The sequence below is a fragment of the Typopeltis vanoorti genome, chromosome 1 (genome assembly GCF_054136105.1).
Source record: "Typopeltis vanoorti isolate ZY-2024b chromosome 1, IOZ_Tvanoo_1.0, whole genome shotgun sequence".
NCBI classification, from domain to species: domain Eukaryota; kingdom Metazoa; phylum Arthropoda; class Arachnida; order Uropygi; family Thelyphonidae; genus Typopeltis; species Typopeltis vanoorti.
Genome location: NC_143549.1, coordinates 83,607,632 through 83,633,139, shown reverse-complemented (window position 1 = coordinate 83,633,139; position 25,508 = coordinate 83,607,632). Strand labels below are relative to the sequence as shown.

The 25,508-nt window shown below is 35.9% G+C and overlaps 1 protein-coding gene across 1 annotated transcript in view; it reads left to right on the top strand.

Moving 5' to 3' along the window:
• Window positions 1–25,508, top strand: part of LOC150110163 (muscle calcium channel subunit alpha-1-like) — a 1,246,847-nt gene that overhangs the window by 581,960 nt on the left and 639,379 nt on the right. Inside the window, exon 25 of the mRNA XM_090391329.1 lies at window positions 20,708–20,815. Coding sequence (XP_090247455.1) covers window positions 20,708–20,815 — 108 coding nt within the window. The remainder of the gene's footprint in view (window positions 1–20,707; window positions 20,816–25,508) is intronic.

Here is a 25,508-nt window from a genome sequence, read left to right as displayed (position 1 = left end):
AGGTGAATTGTGCCCTCTCAGAGTGTAGAATCACATTGAAAATAAAACTAATGGCTTCGAGTTATTGAAAGTTTTTCCATTTGATTATACTATAAATTAAAGATGCTAAGAAATTATATACGTGGTTTAATCCTTTATCCAAGTGTAAGCAAACAACGTTTGTGCCTGAAGTATTTTCAGAACTGGGGCAACTCGTGGTAAAGGTGGTATGACTTCACATCACCTATCGTAGTATCCCATAATGCAAAGCACATCTCCTTGCAGACATAATGCTATGCATTATGGGAAGAGTCATTACCCAGACCGCTTTCGACCTTTATTGAGTTCTCATCAGTGGGAGCCAGAGGTGATACCAGTGTTGAAGTATAGTACACTCACAGATTCGAGACCCTTCGACACTTCTGTGCACGTTACAAAAAGGAGAATCCATTCCAATAATAGGGTAATCAATCCGTCATCTGGGATGAGTTTGTTTATTATTATAGGTCGGAAAATTTAGCTTTTCTTTTACGAACATTGTAGATTTTAAAGTGGTAACTATTTTGCTTGTATAACAGTTGGAAAAATGTACATAGAGTATTAACAAAAATTAAAAAAAGGTATAGCATAAAAAAATTTAACGAAATTTATTTTTAAGAAAGTTTTGTATAAAATAAAAATAATTATACAGAAAAACAGAAATTTTTTCAAATGAACCTAGATATTCTAAATTTGCAATTGAGAGAACTGAGACACTTTAATGTCCTAAACCGATTAATTATTTTTGACTTGTTGTAACTCTTTTAACAAACCCATGCAAAAAAAAAAAAAAAAGTTGGAAAAAAATACCATTATCAAATCCTATTAATCTTCATAGTCATCTGAATCGGTGTCTGAATCTCCATCACTTTCACTTAAACTGATCACCAAAGGTTCGCATAATTCTTCAATAATTCCGTTTCTGTCCCAATACATATTTTCCAGTGAGGTGACATGAGAGCAATATTTTCCCCAGTTTTGAACTGTAATACTTTCAATCGCCTGTTCTGAAAGCTTAAAATGTTTCGGCATATCAATATCCTCAGTTACGTTTGCAATGTTGAATGAAATTTTTCACTTCTGCCCATTCAATAGCATTAATATCACAACCATATGGTGGTAGTCTCAAAACTAGAAATCCACGCTCTTTGAGCATCGTGTCGAATTCAAATAGTTTAGTTGTGGGCAAGTTTCTTTTGACCAATTTAAGCAATTCAATATTTCACATATCTGGGGAATGAGAAATGTTATTTGCAGAGAGCCAATCCATAAGAACTTGCTTCTTGTTAGACCAATTTGGAACTTTGTTTAATTGAATGGAGTGATATGAAGCATTATCAATTATAAGAACAGCATTTTTAGGATGGCTTGGAATCAGTTTTTCTTCTGTCCATTTTTCGAAGATCGTAGAATTCATTTACCCATAGTTGAATAGGCTTTGTATAGTAAGTTTGAATTCGGTAAAAAAACCATTTCTCCACCTGCACACAAAATTATTATGCGCTGCGAGGCATTTCCAGTTTGTAGCACTCCACATTCTTCTTTATATTGCCAACATTTTCCATAAGTTAAATTACTATCAATCCAAGTTTTATCTAGATATACAATCAGTCTTTTCTCCTCCCCGAAACATCGTATTGCTCTCATATACTGCGTTCCAGATAAAACAATATCACTTCGCTCCATGATAAGTGTCCTTTTATTCTGGGACTTTTTAAAACAAAATCCGATTTCATGAAGTATTTTCTTTAAAGTTTCTCTTTTCCAAGGAAAATAAATTTTTTCTTTAAGCACAGGAATCAATTTCGGAACAGTTGGCACTCTTTTCTTGCCCACGTAAAATTCGTGAATAGTTCTTATAACGTCTACATCAAAATCATTCAAAGCTATGTTTTCGATGGTTTTCTTTCTCTGGCACTTTTTTTTAGGAGATTTAAATTTTGGTTTACCTTCACCTTTTGATTCCCTACAAATTCTTTTAACAGTTGACCCCGATACGCCTGCAATTGCACTTGCACATTTTATGACTTGAGAAAGGGGAATAAGGAGACTGCCTTTTAATGATTCTTTTTCACAGAATGTCAGCTCATTATTCAGTATCCTTTTGCAAGAGCTACTGAAAGGTTTAACATCAGAACTTGTTGACTGTACTGGATCCATCATAGAAATTAATAATAAAAAAATAATGCAAAAAAAGCGACAACAAAAATCAAGCTACTACTAGTACAGCGACAGACAAGAAAGCATGTGATTTCGCATGTAGGCAACCAATTCGTACATCCTTCATTTCTTTCTCCCCTTCAGCATGAATCGACTATTCTTGGCAACTCGCCAAGCAGAGATCTACAAACTGTCGGTGTACTATAATGCAGAAGTCATATTTTCACATACAAGTTGCCAAAAGGTGTTACACTTTATTATTATAGTACTCTGGATTAGAGATAGATAGTTGTTGAAAATTTTTCCACTTGGTTATACTATAAATTAAAGATACCAAGAAATTATATACTTGGCTTAATCCTTTAACCAAGTGTAAGCAAACAAAGTTTGCTTACACTTTTCACAAATTGTATGCGAAAATATGAATTCTGCATTACTTGAACCTTGGTATCACCTCTGGGTCTGGCTCCCACTGACGAGATCTCAATAAAGGTCGAAACCGGTCTGGGTAGTGACCCTTGCCATAATGCATAGCATTATACATGTCCTCAAGGAAATGTGTTTTGCATTATGGGATACTAAGGCAAGTGATGTGAAGTCATACCACCTTTACCACGAGTTACCCCAGTCCTGAAAATACTCCAGGCACAAACTTTGTTTGCTTACACTTGGATAAAGGATCAAACCAAGTATATAATTTCTTGGTATCTTTAATTTAATGGCTTTGAGAGTATAGGATGTGAGATAGTTTATAGAACAAGATATTATTTAATGGGATGTTGCTATAGACAAGAAGTTATAGATAGTGAAGAGCATGATATGTTTAAGTCAATGAGCAGAGGAAGCAGTATGCAGCAATAAGGGAACTGAATTTTTGGATTTCTTTACATACAACTCTCTTTAGGTAGCATATGATAGAGGGAACACAGGGATCAAGAGTTTTGGATTTGGTAATAGCATCAGATGATCTGATTGTGAGTGAAATGTCATACTGGCCCAAAGTTGGAGAGTTATCAAGGCAGAAGGAATTTATATGGAATTATAAGGCAAGCAACTATCATAGACTTAGAAACCAGCTTGCAGCAGTACAGTGGATGAAAGAATATGAATGAAGAGAGGCAGTAGTGCATGAGAGAGAGAGAGAGAGAGATTTAAGAAAAAACTGACTGTGATTGTAAGTTGTGTATCTTGAGTGAACCAAATTGGAGTCAAATGGATGACAAGAGAAATAAGAGGAATTACAGATGAAAAACATTATAGATGGCATATAAAGAGAGGTGAAGAACAGTTGCATAAGGAAAATAAGGCTCAGGCAAGGAAAATGACTTACTATTGTAAGGAGATAAAAATTAGATTGTGAGAGGAGATTATTGCTGCAATCCAACGAAAATCCCAGGGATTTTTTTTTTTTTTTTTTTCAATGTGAGTAGAAGGAAAATTGTTGGATGGAGATGGGACTCAGGTGACCAATGCAGATGATGGAGTTGAAGTGTTTAATAATCACCTTATTAGTGTTCTAATGATGCAACAGGCTTTATTCTTAAAAGGATAAGGCATGGTGAAGTGTTAGAAGTGATAAAGAGGATGTATTCCGAATATTGAGTATTTGAAGTATGCTAAATATCAATAAGGCAGGAAGACTAAATGGAATTTCACCAGATTTTAAGGGAATGTGCTGTGGGACTGACCATGGCATTAACCCGGCTGTTTAACAAAAGTCTTGTGACACAGGTTCCTGTAGACTGGAAGGAGGGTGAGATAGCGCCATTGCATAAAGTTAGAATGGAAATATTTCTTTTGTAGTTAAGAATTTGGAGAAATTGATCAAAACTCATATACGGAATTGGGCAGATGAAAGCAGCATCATTTATGCAGGCCAGCATGGATTTGTAAAGGGTGCTTTTGTTTTAGTAATCTGGTACCTTCAACAGACTTAACAACAGCAGTGGTGCGAGGCATACACTATCATTTGTTTGGATTTTTTCCAAGGCATTTGACAGGGTGCCACATGACAAGTAGTTTTTTAAGTTGCACCATATGTGTTTGGATGTCACATTATAGATTGGATTCATAAGTGACTTTCTGATAAATATCAGAGAGTTGTATATGTGGGAGCGATATCTGGAGTAGGAATGTTATAGGGTTCAGTACTCTGACCATTACTGTTCGAACTTTATATCAATAATATAATATGTCAGAGGACTGCAGGGAGATATTTGGTTGTTTGCAGATGATGTGAAGCCTGGGAAAGTTATTAGTAATAGTTTTGATGTTTCACCTCTTCAAGAGGATTTGAATAAGCTGGAAAGGGGAACAAATGAATGATGTCAGTTTAATGCAACTAAATGTGAGGTTTTGAAATTTGGGATCCATAAATCGAATGCTTCATACTCACTTGGTGGAGTTATACTGGAATAAGTGAAGAAAGAAAGGAATCTTGGAGAGATTGTAGAAATTTGATTGTTCAGAGGACATATTGCAAAGGTTGTGAAGCCATCTCAGAGAATTGCTGCAGTATTGATGAGGACATTGACCACGAGATAAAAGGCTGGTGGTTCCATTGTATAAAGCTTTGATCAGATTACATCTTGATTTCTGTGTTCATATCTGATCGTGGGATTTGTAGGGGATGAAGTAATCTTTGAGCTGGTGCAGAAACAGATAACAAAAATATCAGGACTGTACAGTACAGTTGATTATGAGAATAGACAGATGGTATGTACACTGCAGAGTTTGATGGATAGAAGACCAAGAGGGATATGATTGAAACATTTAAGTTATTGAAGGGTTATCATTGGATTAACACTGAAGCTATTTTTAATTTGGTAGAATGAGGGAAAGGAGCAAAGACAAGCAACCATCCCTGGAAGTTGCAAAAAGAAATAGTGAGTCAAAGGGTAAGAAAGTTCTTTTGTATGGAGAGTGGTAGAGGCATGGAATGCATTGCCTCAGAGGTTGGTGAAAGTGCAAATAGTGGATGAATTTAAGAAGTAATACAATATATTTTGTATTTACTAGTGTTGACCTCTCGTAATGAGTCTTATAACTCCATGGTGGTCAAGAAAAAAAAGATTAAAAATAATAAGTGTCCACTTATGTTCTTATCACCATCATCAGTTTCCTGATAAGTACCCTCAAGTGGTGTGCAGGCTACATCTATTGACAATTTTTCTCCAAATTAGTCTGTTGCTTATCATTACTCCAATATTGCATCTGATATTTCTGCTTCTAGGGCACTGCTGACTACATCAAACTGTCTAGATCTTTGTCTCCATCTGGATCTTTTTTCCTGCCATCTTGGCATCAGACACCTGTTTTTCTAACCTTTCCTCTCCCATTTGGTTTAATTGACTATATCACCTTAGATTAGCTTTGCTCATACATCCTTGAATGATACCAATGTCAGTTTCCTTCCTAATATCTTCATTTTCATCTGATGAAAGTTAAGGACCTGAACAGAACTGCTGTGATCTGTAATCTTTGATCATGTGGTGGTTTATTAATAACCAATCTCTCTGATCCATTCTTTAAAAACTGGTTTGAATATTATTTTGTATATTACTAGTTGAGTTATTTGGTTAATTTCTCTGCTATTCTATATAAATTTATTCAGCTAGCTCCCCACTATACCAGCTTTGCTTGCTCTGTTTCTGTTACCATATTTAATTTGCCATCTTAACTAAAAAGTGCCTAAGTAGCTGAAATATTTTGCTCATTCTATAGGTTCTACATTGAGAATGCAGCTGAAGTTTTCTTGTACCTACCTATTTTCATAGTTTTGGTATTTTTGATTGTTGATTTTCATGCCAAATTTGTTATAGCTGTTATTCAGTTTATTATTGATCATGATCATTGATCATGATTATGTCACACAGACCAAAGAATATAAATGGTGATGAGCAGGAAATGTTCAGACAAATTAGTTTAGCAAGTGCAAAGTGAGTGATCATCATTATGGGGGGGGGGGGGACTTGAACTATGACAATATAAACTGGGCAAAGGAGAAAGCATGCAGTAATAAGGGAAATGCATTTTTGGGTTTCTTGAGGGAAAACTGTCTTAGGCAGCATGTGGCGGAGGAACACAAGGATCAGGAGTTCTGGATTTGGTCATTGCATCAGAGGATCTGTTTGTGACTGAGATGGCATACTTCCAACACGTTGGTGAGTGTGACTATGTAGATCTCACATAGAGGATGGATAGGCATGGAGAGGTATCAAAACAGAAGGAAGTTATGTGAAATTATAAAGCAGGTGACTATCATAGACTTATAAACCAGCTTGCAACAGTGCAATGGATGAAAGAATTTAAAGAGAGAGGGGGTCGTTAGGGCTTAAATTTTAAATTTTGGGATCAACAAATGGGATGATTCATACTCACTTGCGGAGTTATACTGGAAGACGTGGAGGAAGCAAGAGATCTCGAGGTGATTGTGCATAGAGATTTAAAGTTCTGTGGACATATTGCAAAGGTTGTGAAGATATCTCACAGAATTGCAGCAATGTCGAGGAGATCAGAGACCACAAGAGATAAAAGTATGCTAGTCCCAAGCTTTTGATCAGACCACATGACAAATTATTAAATAAATTGAAACACATGAGACTGAGTAACAGACCTCTTAGTTGGATCGGTGATTGGCTGTCAGATAAGTTTTAGTAAGTTCTATATGGAGGTGCAGTGTCCCATAAGAGGAGGGTGGTGGTATACCACAGGGGTCAATTTTGGTACCATTGTCATTCAATTTGCATATTAATCATATTGGGATGGGTTTAACTAGTGATATGCAGCTGTTTGCAGATAATGCAAAACTGGGAAGAGCAATGCAGAGTCAAGCAAATGCTATGGCCTTGCAGGAGGACTTGAATAGATTGCATGAATGGGCATGTAAGTGGAAATGTCACTTCAATGTTGCAAAAGGTTTTGAAATTTGGTAAACAACAATGGGATGCAAAGTATACACTTAGTGGGGAAACTTTAAAGGTAGAGGAGATGATAGATCTAGTAGTGATGGTGGACAGGACCTGAAATTCAGGAGTCACATTGCACAAGTTGTGAAGATGTCACATCGGATGATGGCAATGATGTGGAGGACCCTGACATGCAGAAATAGAGGTTATGGTGCCATTGTGTAAGGCCTTGATCAGGCCTCATATGGAATGCTATACACAGATTTGGTCACTGGATCTTCATGGTGACAAGGATATGTTGGAAAGGGTCCAGAGAAGATTCGCAAAGGGTGGTCAGTGGTCTTTGGAATTTGGAGAAGGACTGATTGAGAGAATGTAAGTTGTAAAGCCTCGTGAATAGGAGGAGGGGGGGGTATGATTGAGACATATAAGCTTGTCATGGGTTATCAGGTTGACATGGAAAAGATTTTTTGTAGAAAGAGAGAAGGAGAATAGAACAAGAGGCCGTTCCTGGAAACTGTATAAAGAGGGTGCGAGCAGAGGTGTGAGGAAAAGATTCTTTCCATGGAGAGTGGTTGGTGAGTGGAATGCATTGCCTGAGTGTGTTGTAAATGTAGACAATGAATCATTTTAAGGCAGAGTTGGTTGGGCATTGTGGGCAATAGTGTGTACTTCCCAAGATATGTCTCTGACTCCATGGAGATCAGATGTTGTTAATAATAATTCATTTTAGAAATTATGGGTTTTGCAACCGTGGTTATAAAAAACTATTTTAATTTCCCGACGTTTCAACCTTCATATCTGGAGTACATACAAATATACAAGGACAAGCTGAGTTACATTTCACACAGTATGCTAAAGAGACAATGATTTGATCAATGGTTATTCTACTTGCATGACCTCTAGTGAATATATATATATATATATATAATACAGATAAAATTAAAAAAATTAATTATTTAGAAACTACTTCAAAGCTAAATTCTACTTAAGATAACATCAGAGAATCATTCTTTCATATAGATACAGTAACAATGATGTCCTAATTTAACATGACAATTGTTATATTAGATTCAAGATTCTGGATTATCTACAGTCCTGTTTATAGTTAACTCTTCTGTGGATAGAATATGCCTTCCATATGCTTGGGATTTTTAGATCATCATTATTGTTCAGATTAGGGTGGTTGATAAGAATCTCACAGGCTTCCTTAAATATACGCTCATACCATGTTTTGGTGTGATGTAAATAACTGGTGCTTTTCCAGTCGATTCTATGTAAAGTGTTCAGGGCATCATCAGAAATGCCAGCTTCACCATGGTTATTATATTTAACGTGTCGTTTATGTTCCTTTTGTCTGATAGGAATTGTGCATTCTGTTTCCCCTATATATGGTAGATTATAGGTGCAATAAATATGGTATACTCCAGGATGGGCCAGTGGATGGAGTGGGTCTTTGGATGAGTTGAGTAAGCTTTCTAATTTTGCAGGAGGTTTAAACATGGCTTTGAGGTTGTATTTCTGTAGTATTCTGTTTATTTTATCTGATGTCCCTTTAATGTAAGGAATGGTTATAGTTTTATTGTACTCTGGTTTTATGTTTGTTTTTTATTGAGGTCTTGTAGAGAATTTTGTTAATGGTGTTTTGGCTGTAACTGTTTTTTAGGAAAGTATTGCTGATAACTTTAAATCCATCTTTAACCAATTGTTCATTGGAGCAAATCTTCAAAGCCTTTTTTTTAGAGTATTATTGACACCTAGTTTTTTGTGTTGAGTGGTGGTAGGAGTTTGTGTATATATTGGCCAGTATGTGTTGGTTTCCAGTAAACAGTGAAGGAAAGACTGCCAGAAGACATGTGACAAGTGTATCTAGAAATGGAAGTGTGTGTTCTGCTTTTCAATCTCAATTGTGAATTGTATGCGTTTGTGTTGTTTGTTGTTTGTAAGGAAAGTGTCTAGTGTCTGGTTGATGATCGCAAAAACATCGTAAACGTACCTAAGCCAGACTTTGGGTTTTAAAGAAGAGAAATCTAGAGCATGTTGCTCAAAATGTTCCATATTAAAGTTAGCAATAGGGAGGGGGGGGGGGGAATAATGGTGAACCCGTGGCTGTGACTTCTTTTTGTAGGTAGAAAGCATTTTGCCATACAAAATAACCAGAACGTAATACATGCGCAAAGAGCTTCATGATATCTGTAGGGAATTTATCCTGCAAAAGAAGGATTGTGTTATTCATTGGGACATTCGTAAAGAGGGCAGAGAACGTCAAAACTGACTAATAAATCATCTGTTTCTAATATAATGTCTTTGATTATGTTTATGACATGTTGTGTGTTTCTGATATAGGAGGGGAGAATGACCTACCAACTCCTTGAGTGTTGCCTCTAATTTCGTGGCTAGTTGATAATTCGGACTGTCTATGCCTTTTGACTATTGGCCAGAGTGGTGTGTTTAATTTGTGTATCTTTGGTACACCATAAATTCTCAGAGAAAGAGCGGAGTGCAGATATAATTTTTTGACTGTATCTTCAGGCCATGTAGTAACTCATTTCAATAGTTTCTCTGTTTTCTTTTTTATTCTATTGGTTGGGTCGTAGTTAACAAATTGATATGTACTGTTGTCCAAGACAAGCGGATTCATTTTTTCTAAATATGTGGTTCAGTTTAAAATAATGGTGGCAATGCCTTTATCGACTCTAGTTATTATGATGTCCAGATTTGATTTTAGTAATTTCACTCTGTTATCGTTAAGTTGCCTGTTATTGTTTTCTTATAATTTTCATTTAAAATGTTGGCGGTTTCTAAATGTATTTTATCTGCTATGGTATTTGGGATGAATCTTAAGCCTCTTTCAATATTATAAATAAAATCCAGTTTAAAGATACCAACCAATTTTATAAACTTGGTTTTAATCCTTTTTCCCCAAGTAAGCAAACAGACAAGTAAGTCAAGTTTGGGCCTGTACTATGTTCAGGTCTGAGGCAACTCGTGGTAAAGATGGAGTAAGCTCTGATCACTTCCCTTTAGTATCTCCCCTAATGCAAAGCACATCCCCTTACAGAGATGTATGATGCTATGCATTAAAGGAAAGGGCCACTACCCAGACTGGTTTCAACCTTTATTGAGGTCTTGTCAGTGGGAGCCAGACCCAGAGATGCCAAGGTTGAAGTAATGCAGAGCTTATAAATTTTACCTATTCAAGTTACCACAAGGTGCTTTGATCAGAGCTTACTCCGCCTTTACCACAAGTTGCCTTAGACCTGAACATAGCTCAGGTGCAAACTTGTCTTACGTGTCTGTTTGCTTACTTGGGAAAAAGAATAAAAACCAAGTTTATAAAATTGCTTGGTATCTTTAATGTATAGTATACCTAAGGTAAAAACGTTCTACATCTTTCTCTCATCCTGAGATTTTTATTTAATAAGGTCAAAGCACCTTGTGGCAACTTGTATAGGTAAAATTTATAAGCTCTGCATAACTTCAACCTTGGCATCTCTGGGTCTGGCTCCCACTGACGAGACCTCAGTAAAGGTCTAAACTGGTCTGGGTAGTGGCCCTTTCCTTTAATGCCTAGCATCATACATCTCTGCAAGGGGATGTGCTTTGCATTAGGGGAGATACTAAGGGAAAGTGATCAGAGCTTACGCCACCTTTACCATGAGTTGTCTCAGACCTGAACATAGTTCAGGCGCAAACTTGACTTACTTGTCTGTTTGCTTACTTGGGATAAAGGATTAAAACCAAGTTTATAAAATTCCTTGGTATCTTTAACATAGAGTATACCCAAGGTAAAAAACTTTCTAAAATCCAATTTCTTCATCGATTGGGTGCTATGACAAAGTTTAGACCTTTGCTGAGTAGGGAGAGTTCATCTTTGCTTAAAAGATGGTTGGATAGGTTAACTACATTACTATTACCTGAAGGTAATTGGTGGCTCCTGTTATTTCTTGCTTCTGGTTGGTCGATAAGGTTCACTGCAGAGAAATTCAAATAAGTCCGTTAATTTAGCCGAAGTTTTTGTCTATGAAATTTGGATATGAGATTTTCTTTCTTAGTTCACTGTGTTGTCCGTAATCTTCTCGAGGATAACCCAAATATCTGTGTTCAAGTATCTTGAAAGTTCAAATTTTAAATTTTGTACCTGGTTTTGAGTAAATGGCAAGTTTTTTCTAGTAGCCTGGATCCTCTCTGAGTAACGCTTTCTCCATACAGTGGTATATTCGTTGTGCCTTTGTTGAGGTAAATTTTCTCTTTAGTCTGATGCAATTCGTAATGATACCGATGTCACTACAATGTTTTAAAAAATGCCAGTCGATTGATCAAACCAGAAACATGAATCTTCAACTTACCGTATTGATTGCATCACTTATGGGTCGAATCTCTATGAATTATCAGATTCCTTTCTTTTAGTGTTACATGGTGATCAGCATTCATTTTAGAAATTATGAACTTTACAACCATGCTATAAAAAACTTTTAATTTCTCGATATTTCGACCTTCATATTAAGGTCATCATCTGAAGTATATACGAATATACAAGGACAAGCTGAGTTACATTTCACACAGTATGCTAAAGAGAATGGTTTGATCAATAGTTATTCTACTGGCATGACCTCTAGTGAATATATATATATATATATATATATATATTAGGAGAATTCATTTTTACTCGGTTGGAATATTATAAAATAAGTTTAATGACTATTACCGAGAGAAAAGATGGCAAGATATATTTAACGAGATACTACTAGTTTACTAGTTTCGTTACAAGAACATCATCAGGTATCATACTCAAAGAAGTATATAAAAAATTACAGAGACTTAAAAATTGTACTAACAGAACAAGTGAAAAACAGTAGCATGTTTGAAAAAATGCAAGTATGAGTTCCATACAAACGAATACTACGCGCTGTCGCGAGTGTGCCAGTACTGAACAGAAGCAACGTGTGCGTCCGAGAGATTGTAACTCAGGCTGTTGTTGATATGAGAGGAATCTAGAGAAATTTCTCTTGATTCAACAATCTTTCTTTCGAGTTCATCGTAGCACACATGGATATTAGCAGTTTGTGTACAGTTTACAATGTGCTGGCGGCCTTCGTCTGAGTTAGCAGAAAAGAGAACGTGGCTAGAGAGAGCGCTAGCTCTAGTCCTGTTATAGGAGATATCTCTACGGTGTTCATCCAAACGTAGAAGGATGGATTTAGCAGTCTGTCCATAATATGGCTTTCCGCAATCACACAAAATCTTGTAGACTCCTGGAAACTGAGTAGGAAGATGTTTCTGTTTATGTTTGCAAAGTAATGAACGAAGTTTTGGAAGCGTAGTGTAGCACGTTTTGAAGTTAAATTTCTTGAGAATCTTTGCCAGTTTTGGTGAAAGAGAGCTGATGTAAGGCAAGGAGATGAAGGCTCTTTGGGGGAGGGGGATCTTCAGCAGTAGTTGAGTGCCTGGGGGAAAGAAATGTGTCAATCTTCTTTGGAGAGAAACCATTGTTAATAAACGTTTTTTTAAGAAAACTGAGTTCATTTATAATTTCTGTTTCTTCGGTAAGTAATGATTTGGCTCGGTGGGCTAAAGTGGAAATAATACCACATTTTTGTGGAGGATAATGATGGGAGGAAGCATGAAGGTATCTGTCAGTGTGAGTAGGCTTTCTAAAAATTGAGATTTTAATGTTCTCAGCACATCTGGTAAGTTTGAGCTCTAAAAAGGGAAGACAGTCATCCGATTCCAGTTCGAGGGTGAAAGAGATTTTTTCGTGGCACTTGTTTAGGTGGTCTAAAAATAAATAGAGGTTATTGACGCCGTCTTCCCAGATGAGGAAAATATCATCAATATATCGGTACCAGACTTTTGGTTTAAAGTGAAAGGAGTTAATAGCTTTTCCTTCAAATTCGTTGAGAAATATATCCGCAAGAATCGGAGAGAGTGGGCTGCCCATAGCCAGACATGCGTTTTGTAAGTAGATCTTGTTATCATATTTGAAGTATCCTGACTTTATGCAATGGGAGAGAAGAGCAAAGAGTTTTTTTGATAATTTATTCTTGAGAAGATCGAGGACTTCTTGAGCAGGAACATTTGTAAAGAGAGAAACAATATCAAAACTGGCCATTAAATCTGTTTTTTTAAGTTTGATGTCCTTGAGTTTAGAAACAAAATCTGCAGAGTTTTTAATATGTGAAGAAGAAATTCCAGAAAGATTTCTTAGAAAACTCGCTAGAAATTTGGAGAGATTATAAGTGGGAGAGTGTATGCCCTCAACTATAGGTCTGAGTGGGCAGTTATTTTTGTGAATCTTGGCGAGACCATACAGTCGAGGTATCAAGGGATGAAGCGACCGAAGAGAAAGTCGAATGTTTTTTTGTAACTCTAAGGTGGTTTTTAATAAATTATTAGTTCTATTATGTAGTTCCATCGTAGGGTCATTAGCAATTTCTGAGTAGGTATCACTATTTAAAAGTTCCAAGATTTTATTATGGTAATCAGATTTGTTTAAGATGACAGTTGCATTCCCTTTGTCTGCGGGAATGATAACTATGTTACTATTATCTTTTAAGGACTTGATAGCTTTCCTTTCAGAGTAAGAAATGTTGTCAGGTGGAGGTCTAGCTTTATTAATACAGAAAATTACTTCCATACGGAGGAGGTTGGCGTCTTTCTTTGGTAATAAAGAAGCTGCCTTTTCTATCTTTGTTAAGAGATGTTCTCTAGGGATGGATGTAGGAGCAGTGACAAAGTTGAGACCTTTAGCAAGTATGCTTTCTTCTGCCAAAGATAATTGATGTGAAGACTTATTGATGACAACTTTTTTTAGATAGGTAGAGTCAAAATGAGAAGTTTTGTTATCTTGATTATATTTAAGAGAATCATTTTCTAATGAGTTTTATTTTGTTTAAATTCTGTATTTTAGAAGCCTTAAGAGTGCTAATTTCTTTTAAATGGTTCCAAGATGAACTGTCTAGAGAATGAGAAAGACGTGTTTCGTGAGATGTCTTCTTGGAAAAATAAGCAGCAAGACAACGTTTGGTATCACAAATGCGTTCCGATAAAAGATCTAGTTTTGCCTTCCTATAAATTCTTTCTGCTCTAGCGGATTTTATCGATTCTTTAAAATTAAGGAAACGTGGAATAATAGAATTGCACTTACATCTTTTAAGAAATACAAGTCTGTTGATGTACAATCCAATCGCTCTGAGATTTTTCTGATATTCTTTGACCAGTGAATTTAATTCCTCGTCATCAGGAAAGTAGATATTAGGAGAATTCATTTTTACTCGGTTGGAATATTATAAAATAAGTTTAATGACTATTACTGAGAGAAAAGATGGCAAGATATATTTAACGAGATACTACTAGTTTACTAGTTTCGTTACAAGAACATCATCAGGTATCATACTCAAAGAAGTATATAAAAAATTACAGAGACTTAAAAATTGTACTAACAGAACAAGTGAAAAACAGTAGCATGTTTGAAAAAATGCAAGTATGAGTTCCATACAAACGAATACTATGCGCTGTCGCGAGTGTGCCAGTACTGAACAGAAGCAACGTGTGCGTCCGAGAGATTGTAACTCAGGCTGTTGTTGATATGAGAGGAATCTAGAGAAATTTCTCTTGATTCAACAATCTTTCTTTCGAGTTCATCGTAGCACACATGGATATTAGCAGTTTGTGTACAGTTTACAATGTGCTGGCGGCCTTCGTCTGAGTTAGCAGAAAAGAGAACGTGGCTAGAGAGAGCGCTAGCTCTAGTCCTGTTATAGGAGATATCTCTACGGTGTTCATCCAAACGTAGAAGGATGGATTTAGCAGTCTGTCCATAATATGGCTTTCCGCAGTCACACAAAATCTTCATTCGTTCATTACTTTGCAAACATAAACAGAAACATCTTCCTACTCAGTTTCCAGGAGTCTACAAGATTTTGTGTGATTGCGGAAAGCCATATTATGGACAGACTGCTAAATCCATCCTTCTACGTTTGGATGAACACCGTAGAGATATCTCCTATAACAGGACTAGAGCTAGCGCTCTCTCTAGCCACGTTCTCTTTTCTGCTAACTCAGACGAAGGCCGCCAGCACATTGTAAACTGTACACAAACTGCTAATATCCATGTGTGCTACGATGAACTCGAAAGAAAGATTGTTGAATCAAGAGAAATTTCTCTAGATTCCTCTCATATCAACAACAGCCTGAGTTACAATCTCTCGGATGCACACGTTGCTTCTGTTCAGTACTGGCGCACTCGCGACAGCGCGTAGTATTCGTTTGTATGGAACTCATACTTGCATTTTTTCAAACATGCTACTGTTTTTCACTTGTTCTGTTAGTACAATTTTTAAGTCTCTGTAATTTTTTTTATATACTTCTTTGAGTATGATACCTGATGATGTTCTTGTAACGAAACTAGTAAACTAGTAGTATCTTGTTAAATATATCTTGCCATCTTTTCTCTCGGTAATAGTCATTAAACTTATTTTGTATATGTGTATATATATATATATATAATACAGATAAAATTGAAAAAAATAATTATTTAGAAACTACTTCAAAGCTAAATTCTACTTAAAATAACATCAGAGAATCATTCTTTCATATAGATAGTTTTCTTACTGTAACAATGATGTTCTAATTTAACATGACAATTGTTATATTAGATTTAAGAGTCTGGTTTATCTACAGTCCTGTTTATACTTAAGGAGAAAAGTTCTGTGGCTAGAATATGTACCTTCCATAATGCTTGGGATTTTTACACCATCATTATTGTTCATATTAGGGTGGTTGATAAGAATCTCACAGGCTTCCTTAAATTTACGTTCATACCATATTTTGGTGTGATGTAAACAACTGGTGCTTTTCCATGTAAAAACACCATTCTATGTAAAAGTGTTCAGGGCATGATCAGAAAGACCAGCTCACCATAGTTAATATATTTAATGTGTTGTTTATGCTCCTTTTGTCTAATAGGAATTGTGCATCCTGTTTCCCCTATATGGTAGATTACAGGTGCAATAAATATGGTATAGTCCGTGTGGACCAGAGGAGGGATTGGGTCTTTGGATGAGTTGAGTTAGCTTTTGAATTTTGCAGGTCGTTTTGAGGTTGTATTTCTATAGTATTCTGTTTATTTTATTTGATGTCCCTTTAATGTAAGGAATGGTTATAATATTATTGTAGTCTGGTTTGTTTGTTTTTTATTGAGGTCTTGTAGAGAATTTTGTTAATAGTGTTTTGGCTGTAACCACTTTTTAGGAAAGTATTGCTGATAACTTTAAATTCATCTTTAAGCGCTTGTAAGAAAACCATCTATATGAGAGAGTGTTTCTCTGATGTTATCTTAAATAGAATTTAACTTTGATGTAAATAATTAATTTTTTAATTATATCTGTATATATTTATATATATATATTATATTTTCACTAGAGCTCATGCCAGTAGAATAATTGGTGATGAAATCATTGTCCCTTTAGCATACTGTGTATAATTTAACTCAGCTTGTCCTTGTATATTTGTATATACTCCAGATGATGACTTTAATATGAAGGTCAAAATGTCGGGAAATTAAAATAGTTTTTTATAACATGATTGTAAAATCCATAATTTCTAAAATGAATGCTGATCTCCATGCAGCATAAAAGAAAGGATTCTGATATATCATGGAGATTCGACTCACAAGTGATGCAATCAATACCGTAAGTTGAAGATTCGTGTTTCTGGTTTGATCAATTGACTGGCATTTTTAAAACGTTGTAGTGACATCAGTATCATTCCGAATTGCATCAGACTAAAGAGAAAATTTACCTCAACAAAAGCACAATGAATATACCACCGTATGGAGAAAGTGTTACTCAGAGAACAGATCCAGGCTACCAGAAAAAACTTGCCATTTACTCAAAACCAGGTACAAAATTTAAAATTTGAACTTTCAAGATAAGAAAGAAAATCTCATATCCAAATTTCATAAGCTAAAAGATCGACTAAACCATTGGATATATTTGAATTTCTCTGCAGTGAATGTTAACAGCCAACCAGAAGCAAGAAAGAACAGGAGCCACCAATTGCCTTCAGGTAATAGTAATGTAGTTAACCTATCCAACCACACCTTAAACAAAGATGAACTCTCCCTACTCAGCAGAGGTCTAAACTTTGCCACAGCACCCAGTCGATGAAGAAACTGGATTTTATTTATAATATTGAAAGAGGTTTAAGATTCATCCCAAATCCCATAGCAGATAAAATACATTTAGAAACTGCTAACATTTTAAATGTAAATTATAAGAGAACAGTAACAAGCAAATTAACGAAACACAAATTAATAGCGGTGAAATCACTAACATCACATTATTCAGATGTCATAATAACTAGAGCCGATAAAGGCATTGCCACCATTATTTTAAACTGAACCACATATTTAGAAAAAATCATTCTGCTAGACTCGAACAACATTACATATCAACTTGTTACCTACGACCCAACCAATAGAATAAAAATGAAAACAGAGAAACTACTCAAATCAGTTACTACATGGCCTGAAGATACAGTCAAAAAATTACTTCTGTGCTATGCTCTTTCTCCGAGAATTTATTGTCTACCAAACATACACAAACAAAACAGTCGAAGGTATAGACAGCCTGAATTATCACCTAGCCAAGAAATTAGTGGCAACACTCAAGGAGTTGGAAGGTCATTTCCCCTCCTATATCAGAAACACACAACAGTTCATAAACATAATAAAAGATATTACATTAGAAAAAGATGATTTATTAGTTAGCTTTGACATCTCTGCCCTCTTTACAAATGTCCCAATCAATGACACAATCCTTTTTCAGGACAAATTCCCTCTAGATATCATGGGGCTCTTTGCACATATATTATATTTAAGTTCTGGTTATTTTTTATGGCAAAATGCTTTCTACCTACAAAAAGAAGGCACAGCCATGGGCTCGCCATTATCCTCCCCTATTATATGGAACATTTTGAGCAACGTGCTCTAGATTCCTCTCCTTTAAGACCTAAATTCCGGTTTAGATACGTTGACTATGTTTTCGCAATCTGGCCCCCGATGGCTGCCAGACACTAGACACTTTCCTTAGCCACCTAAACAATGCATACAGTTGACGATTGAGATTGAAAAGCAGAACTCACTTCTTTCTAGATACACTTGTCACACATCTTCCTTCTGGCAGTCTTTCCTTCACTGTTTACTGGAAATCGACACATACTGGCCAATATATACACATATACTCCTACCACCACAAACAACCCAACACAAAAACTAGGTGTCATTAATACGCTAAAAAAAAGGCTTTGAAAATTTGCTCCAATGAACAATTGGTTAAAGATGAATTTAAAGTTATCAACCATACTTTCCTAAAAAAATAGTTACAGCCAAAACACTATTAACAAAATTCTCTACAAGACCTCAATAAAAAAAACAAAGACAAACTAGACCACAATAAAAAAAACAAAGACAAACTAGACCACAATAAAATAAAGTGTTCATTAGTGTTGATCTCCTGCCATGAGTTTTGCGACTCCATGAGGGTCAGGAAAATAATAATAATTTGTAGGTATATAAAAATTTTCTGTTTGCATCCTGTCTTATTACAAACTGGAAAATCTACCATTTGATTTTGTGCATGGAGACCATCCTATGAATGCCATTAACAGAATCAAATGTGGAGGGGGGGGGGACTAATCTTCAGTTATGGGTTTCTGTTTACCATAGTAAACAGAACCTGTAACTTTTGGGAATCAGCAAGAACTTTCTTTTAAAATCCAACCAAACCTCATTAAGTTTATATTGAAACTGCTCAAGATATAGGAAACTGTAATTCTTAGACTTCCTACTTGCTGCTTAGATTGTGCCCTTCCTAGGACTTCAGACTTTCACAATCTGTTTATTTCCACTTTTTTTTTTTTTTTTTTTTTTGGTGTTGCTTGTATGCATGTTACAGTTCTTATATTGTGTCCTTATGATATCTCTTTGAAAAAGGAAATGAAATGTTGGAGTAGCTAAACCATCATTTAATTCATTTTTGTGTTTCCTTCATTCCATTAAAGCGAATGACTGCAATTCTTAGGATGAATTGTTATGGATGAGGGGATGAAACTATCTTTCATGTGATAGTTTCATCCCCTCATCCATAACAATTCATCCTAAGAATTGTAGTCATTTGCTTTAATGGAATGAAGGAAACACAAAAGTGTTTCCTTCATTGCTACAGTATTTTAGGATTATATAGGTATGCCTCCAAGTTTTTGAGTATGCTTGCTGAATCAAAATGCCATTCTGCATATCACCAACCTTACAATCATTGCTGCTGGTGGACCATTTATGACTACTTATCATACCGTTGTGATTTTGCACTCGATGATTTCCATCCCTTTGGACCAGTGAAGAATTCTCCCTGGAATGCAGTTTACAAGTGATATTGTGATGCATGAAAGTAATGTTTGCCAAAATCAGGTTATGTCATACATGTACTGCATCCGAATAAAGAATAAAGAGTGCTTGTTGAATTATAAAAAAAAATCCTCTTGCAGCAAGCTTTTCAGTAAGTGTCTAAATGAGATAATTAGTTTTATTAATGACATTTCCACTTACAAAAGAAGTTGAAAGCATTTAGCACATTAGTGGATTGCAAAGTTTAGTTGACAAATGGATAAGAGTGGACATGATAGAAACTTATAAGTTATTAAAGGGGCTCTAAAAGATGGACACAAAGGAAATTTTTCTGTATGTGATGAATATATATATATAGAGAGAGAGAGAGAAAAAAAAAAACTAAAGGAGTGTGAATTAACTATAGAATGTAGTTAATTATGCCGGCCTGGTTGGCCGAGTGGATAGCATATCCACTCTTCAGCCAAAAGGCTGTGGGTTCGAATCCTGCCGTGGGCATGGATGTTTGTGATTGTCTGTGGAAATACAAGTGGTGGTGGTGGTCGGCGGTAGATGGCGCCGGTGTGGTTGCGGTCAGTTGGTGACTGAAGTGGAGATGGAGTTGTAGAGGGTGCCCTCCCTCGATGAGTCCCTGGAGGTGTCAAATAATAATAATAATAATAGTGTGGAGACTAGATTTTTTTTTCTTGGAGAGTGGTGAGTGTGCAGAATGTATTGCCAGAATTAGTTGCGAGTGCCCTGACAGCGAATGTATCTAAAGAAACACTTCAGAAATCCTGCTATAGTGATCAGGCTTGGTACATCTTTCAAACAACTTCTGGCTCCAATTTAAAATGATGGATGCATATCCCATCTAAGACTTATAAATGCTCCTACCACAGTCGGGTTTGAGAACCTACAGTGTGTAGAGAACATAGATTCAGAGTTTAGAGAATTTAGATTTAGAGAACATAGATGCTGTCCATTTGAATAATCAGGCCAGTGTAAATGTCAATAGATATTTACACTGGCCTGATTATTCAAATGGTTCAGACTCAGTTGTCAGACTGTGTTATGTTTAGAGTATAGCATATGTGAATTGAATATTATGAGGTTAGTTCTCAGCAAAAATATTTTAAGTGCAGTAATTAATTAAAAACCATGCACAAAATACAGTATACATTTATTTCATATATTATTTCATTGTTTTCAAAAATGTATTTTGCTTTTGATATAGCATGTAGTCCAGTGTGTCATTGTGGCAGTCAAAACTATAGGCAATATAATGTTGGTGACCTTTCTTCTGAATTTCATGTTTGGAGTCATTGGAGTGCAATTATTCAAGGTATGCTGAAATGTAGGGAGATTTTTAGAAAAGTTTAGAGTCATAGATATATATCATGATCCTCAGGTATATGCCTCTGCATATCTGGAATAATATTAGAGGGTATTTGCTGAGTCATTGATGCCTGATATTAAAAGTAATATACTGTTTTTTAATTCCTATTTTTCAATATTCAATTTTAATATTAAAAATCTTAATATTAACTTTTAAGATAAAAGAGATCTCTATATTTTTATTTTAGAAGGCCTTGGATCCAAATAGTTTTCTTCTTATTAATTTTATTTTATTTACAATGTACATAGTTTTTAGTTTCATTAAATATATATATATATATATATATATATATATATATATATATATTTTTTTTTTTTTTTATTTAGTCTCAAGTCAATCATTTCTTGGATTCTAAAAATAATGAAATTTCATGTCATTTCACCAATCGGATTAAACTTTTGTATATTTACTTAATACTAATTTTATACAAAAGTAGTGTCTTTATAATAAAATAATTGGCACAGCTGACAGAAGTTTTAACAGAACTGGAGTAGCTGACATGAAAATTAACATGATGACAGATTGCATTCCTAAGTCTCCTGTGACCTACAATCTGAGAAAAAAAAAGATGGGTTTAAATATGTGATTGTCTGTGGAAATACTAGTGGTGGTGGTGGTAGGCAGTAGATGGCGCTGGTGTATTTGTGGTTAGTTTTAGAGTAGATGCTCTCCCTCGATGAGCCTTTGGACTCTCTGGAGGTGTTATGTAGTAATAATAATATTAATTATTAGAAATATATTATAATTTTAGTATAAATTTTAACCTAGTTTAGTTGTGATTGAATGTTGTTTATTTGCATTTGGAAGTTATTGATTTGCAGTGCTTTTTCAGTAATATTACTTGGTGTATTCTTTGTGTATATTTTTGTTCCTTTAATTATACTAGTCACTGTATATCTGCTTACTGATCCATTATTTCCCAACCCATCACCATTTAAAGATCATAGTTCACAAAGTATAATATAGGATTTTCAGCATGCTTGATTCACCTGTAAAGAATGTACACTTTCCTTCATTTCAAAATGTGGCAGGTAACACATGGGAGAGTGCATCTTTGCCTGAAATGTAGACAGTGGGGGTGGGGGGGGTGTTACTGATACACGTATTTGAGGTTTCAGCAGCAACAATGGTACTAAGGAAATGTTTGCCAAAGGAGAATTATGAGTAGCCTAATTGAGGGGGGGGGGGGCTAGGCAAGTGTGTCAGGTGGTGGACCTGATATTAGGTAGTTTGACTGGAGATCTGAATGATGGTGCTGACTGTGTCAGTGAATCTCAAGTGAAGGCAGAAAGGTTGAGGAGAGAGGTAGAGGTATGAAAGAGAAATTATGAAAAAATTAGTTGATTCATATGAAGGGAGAGAACAGAAGACTATAAAGACTGACTTATGAGAGATGAACAAAACGTATGAGAGAAAGTTATGGGAATGGGTAAATCAGGAAATTACAGGGTGAAAGAAAGTATAGTGAGTACAGGATTAAGATAAAGTGGGATGAGAGGTAGATAAATTGAGAACAAAGAGGTAGAATGTTGGAGGAGAGTATGTGAGGGATGCTGATGAGCAATGAATGAATGGATCTGTGGGGGTTGGGGAGTGGTGTATGGAGATTCAATAATTTTTGGTATGCAGAATAGACTAATAGAGGAGTGCTGAATAATAAATGTAGTGGTGAGAGATTCAAAATTATTTAGAACTGTGTAGTAGAAAAGTGCAAGATGGAAGATAGTGACTGAGTGTTTTATCCAGATATGATGGTGCAGAATTGAAGAGATCAGTTTTATTTATTTATTTGTATGGGGTTTCCTCCCTTTTTCTCCCCCATCCCTATTGGGGTGAGTTGAGCCCCCTCATGAGGGGTTAAGTATTTATGGCTGTAGATCCATGTGTGTTCACGGGGCCGGTTTGCCTGCTTGCGGGATGAAAAACGCCAGATAAACTGGTGGAAAAAACCCTACTGCCTGCACCCAAGACCGGCTGACTTGGCTATGGCTGAGGAAGATCCTCAAATTCCTCATGTCTTCAATGGGAATCGAACCTGGGACACTCCTTCTCCAGTCATATGGTTGCGAAGTGCACAGCCACTAGGCTAACCACGTGGACAGGAGAGCAGTAATAACGAATGACATGATGGTGCAGAGTTGTGTTGAAGGAGAGGTCGGGAATATATGGATGCATTTGAGAATAGAAGAGAGAATATGTAAGAGATGGACTGCATTTGACCATGGAAGAGCATAGGTATCTGACGAAAAAGTTGTTCTCAGGACAAGTGAACGCATTAGGGTAGGAAAAACTAGATGCCAGGATGTATGGTAGTAGGGATGACCTCTTTTGGGAATAGTCACTTGGGAGATGGTAGAATGTATGGTAAATTTGCAGAGTCTAGTGGAGTCTAAAGGGAATAATAATGGTTACAGAAATGTGACAGTGCATTGATGTTTCTTTACACAAATGAGCTAGGAGTATCAGAAATAAAGGAACTGAATTGGTTGCATTGGTAGCATCAGCCTGTCCTCAGATCTGTGGAGTCAGCAAAATGTAGTTGACTGAAGATGTCCTGACAGTAATAGAAGTAGAAGAGTATAGCATATTTTGGCAGGAAGGACAAATGGAATGGCAGAGTGTTACTTATGATAAGGGACGAGTTGAGTCCTCTCAGAGTGGAGAATTTGGAAGAAAATTACAGTGATAGTTTTGAAAGTGTAATGAATGTAGTGCATATGGGCAGGACAAGATATTTAGTGACATGTCGCTATAAGACAGGAAACATAGAGGATGTTGAACAGGAAATGTTTAGGCAGATCAGTTTGGTGAATGCAAAGCAAGTGATCATTATGGGAGTGTAATTTCCTTCCAAATACTATAGCAGTATAAGTTCAGCAGAGGAAGTAGCATACAGTAGTAAGAAGATTGAATTTATGGAATTCTTGAGGGAGAAATGTCTCATGCAACATGTAAGTAAGTAACATATAAGTAAGCAACATTAAAAAATAGCTTAAAGTAGTTCCAAGGAATGGAAGAAATGCAAGGGAAAGATGATGGCAGTGCATGGGAGCTAGTAAAGAAATTTATCAATTTCTTCAAGTTGTGTAAAGTGAATGAAATCAAAAATATGGAGTATAAAGTGATATTAGCTCTATAGTTCAAGGAAAATCCCAAGTAATTCTTGCAATATGCAGCTAGTAGGAGAAGAAATGATTGTAGATGAACGACCCTAGTAGATGAAAAGGCAGTAAAGTGGCCAATCCAGACATAGTGGAGCTGTTTAATGATAATTTTATTGAAGTATTTCTTTCTGGGAAAGCAAGTTTTATTCCCGGTGGAATGGGAAAGATTTGAAGGCCTAGACGTGCATGAGAAGAACATGTTTCAAATGCCAAGTACTCTGGCGATCAATAAGGCAGTGGGAGGGATTGAATTAGATTTCACTGAATGTTTTGAGAGAATATTCTAAGGAACTGACCACTCCATTGACCTGGCTGTTCAATGAAAGCCTAACTACTAAGAAAGTGCCCAATGAGTTGAAGGAGGGTAAGATATTGCCATTGTACAAGTGGGGTGGTAGAATACAGGCATCAAACTATCGGTCAGTTTGTATTTCTCCTGTGATTGTTAAGAGTTTGAAGAAATTAGTAAGGGATTGTATACAAAATTAGGTAGATGATAGCAATATCTACGAAAGTCGGCATGGATTTGTTATAGGACACTCTTGATGTCCTTTTATAATAAAATGATGAGTGGTTGTGATAGAAAGGAATATCCCACCATTTTGTTTTGTGATTTTGCAAAGACATTTGATAGGGTGCTACATGATAAGTTGATATTTAAGTTGCAACACATGGGGTTAGATATCAGATGTGAAATCGATTGGAAATTGGCTATCCGATAGATATCAGTGGGTTGTTTACATGGTAGCTGTATCAAGTAACATAAACACTGTTGCTACATTGTCTCTTTTATAGGTATTTTCATGGGTACTGCTCCTCTGAACCGGACATTTCAATCCCTTCACTTTCCTGTACTCATGCAAAAACAAGAAATTGGCTATCTGATAGATATCAGTGGGTTGGTTACATGGTAGTATCAAGTAACATGAAGGTCACAAGCAGGTTTCTACTGGGATCTTTGATTTTTAACCTTTATGTCAATGATATTGTCACTAGGTTGCAGTGAGATATTCAGTATTTTGCTGATGGTGTGGAGCTTGGGAGGGTTATTACTATTAGTGCTGATGTTTTGTCTCTTCAAGAGGATTTGAATAAACTGGAAAGGTGAGCAAATGATGGGGATATCAGTTTAATGCAGCTAAATGTAAGTTCTTGAAATTTGGGTTCCACAGGTGGGGAGGCTGTGGATCCCAAATTTACACCAATAGAGTATATAGAATATACTCTATTGGTGGATCTCTACTAGTGGAAGTGGATGAGGAAAGATATCTTGAGGTGATTGTCAATAAAAATCTTGAAGTTTAGGGTACATGTTGCAAAGGGGGTGAAGGCAACCCAGAGGATTGCTATAATACTGAAGACAGACTTTGACCAATAGAGATAAGAGTGATGATTCCATTGTGCCCAGATGGAGTCACTGGGATTTGAAGAGTTATAAATTAACCCTGAATAGGTTACAGAAATGAATAATCAAA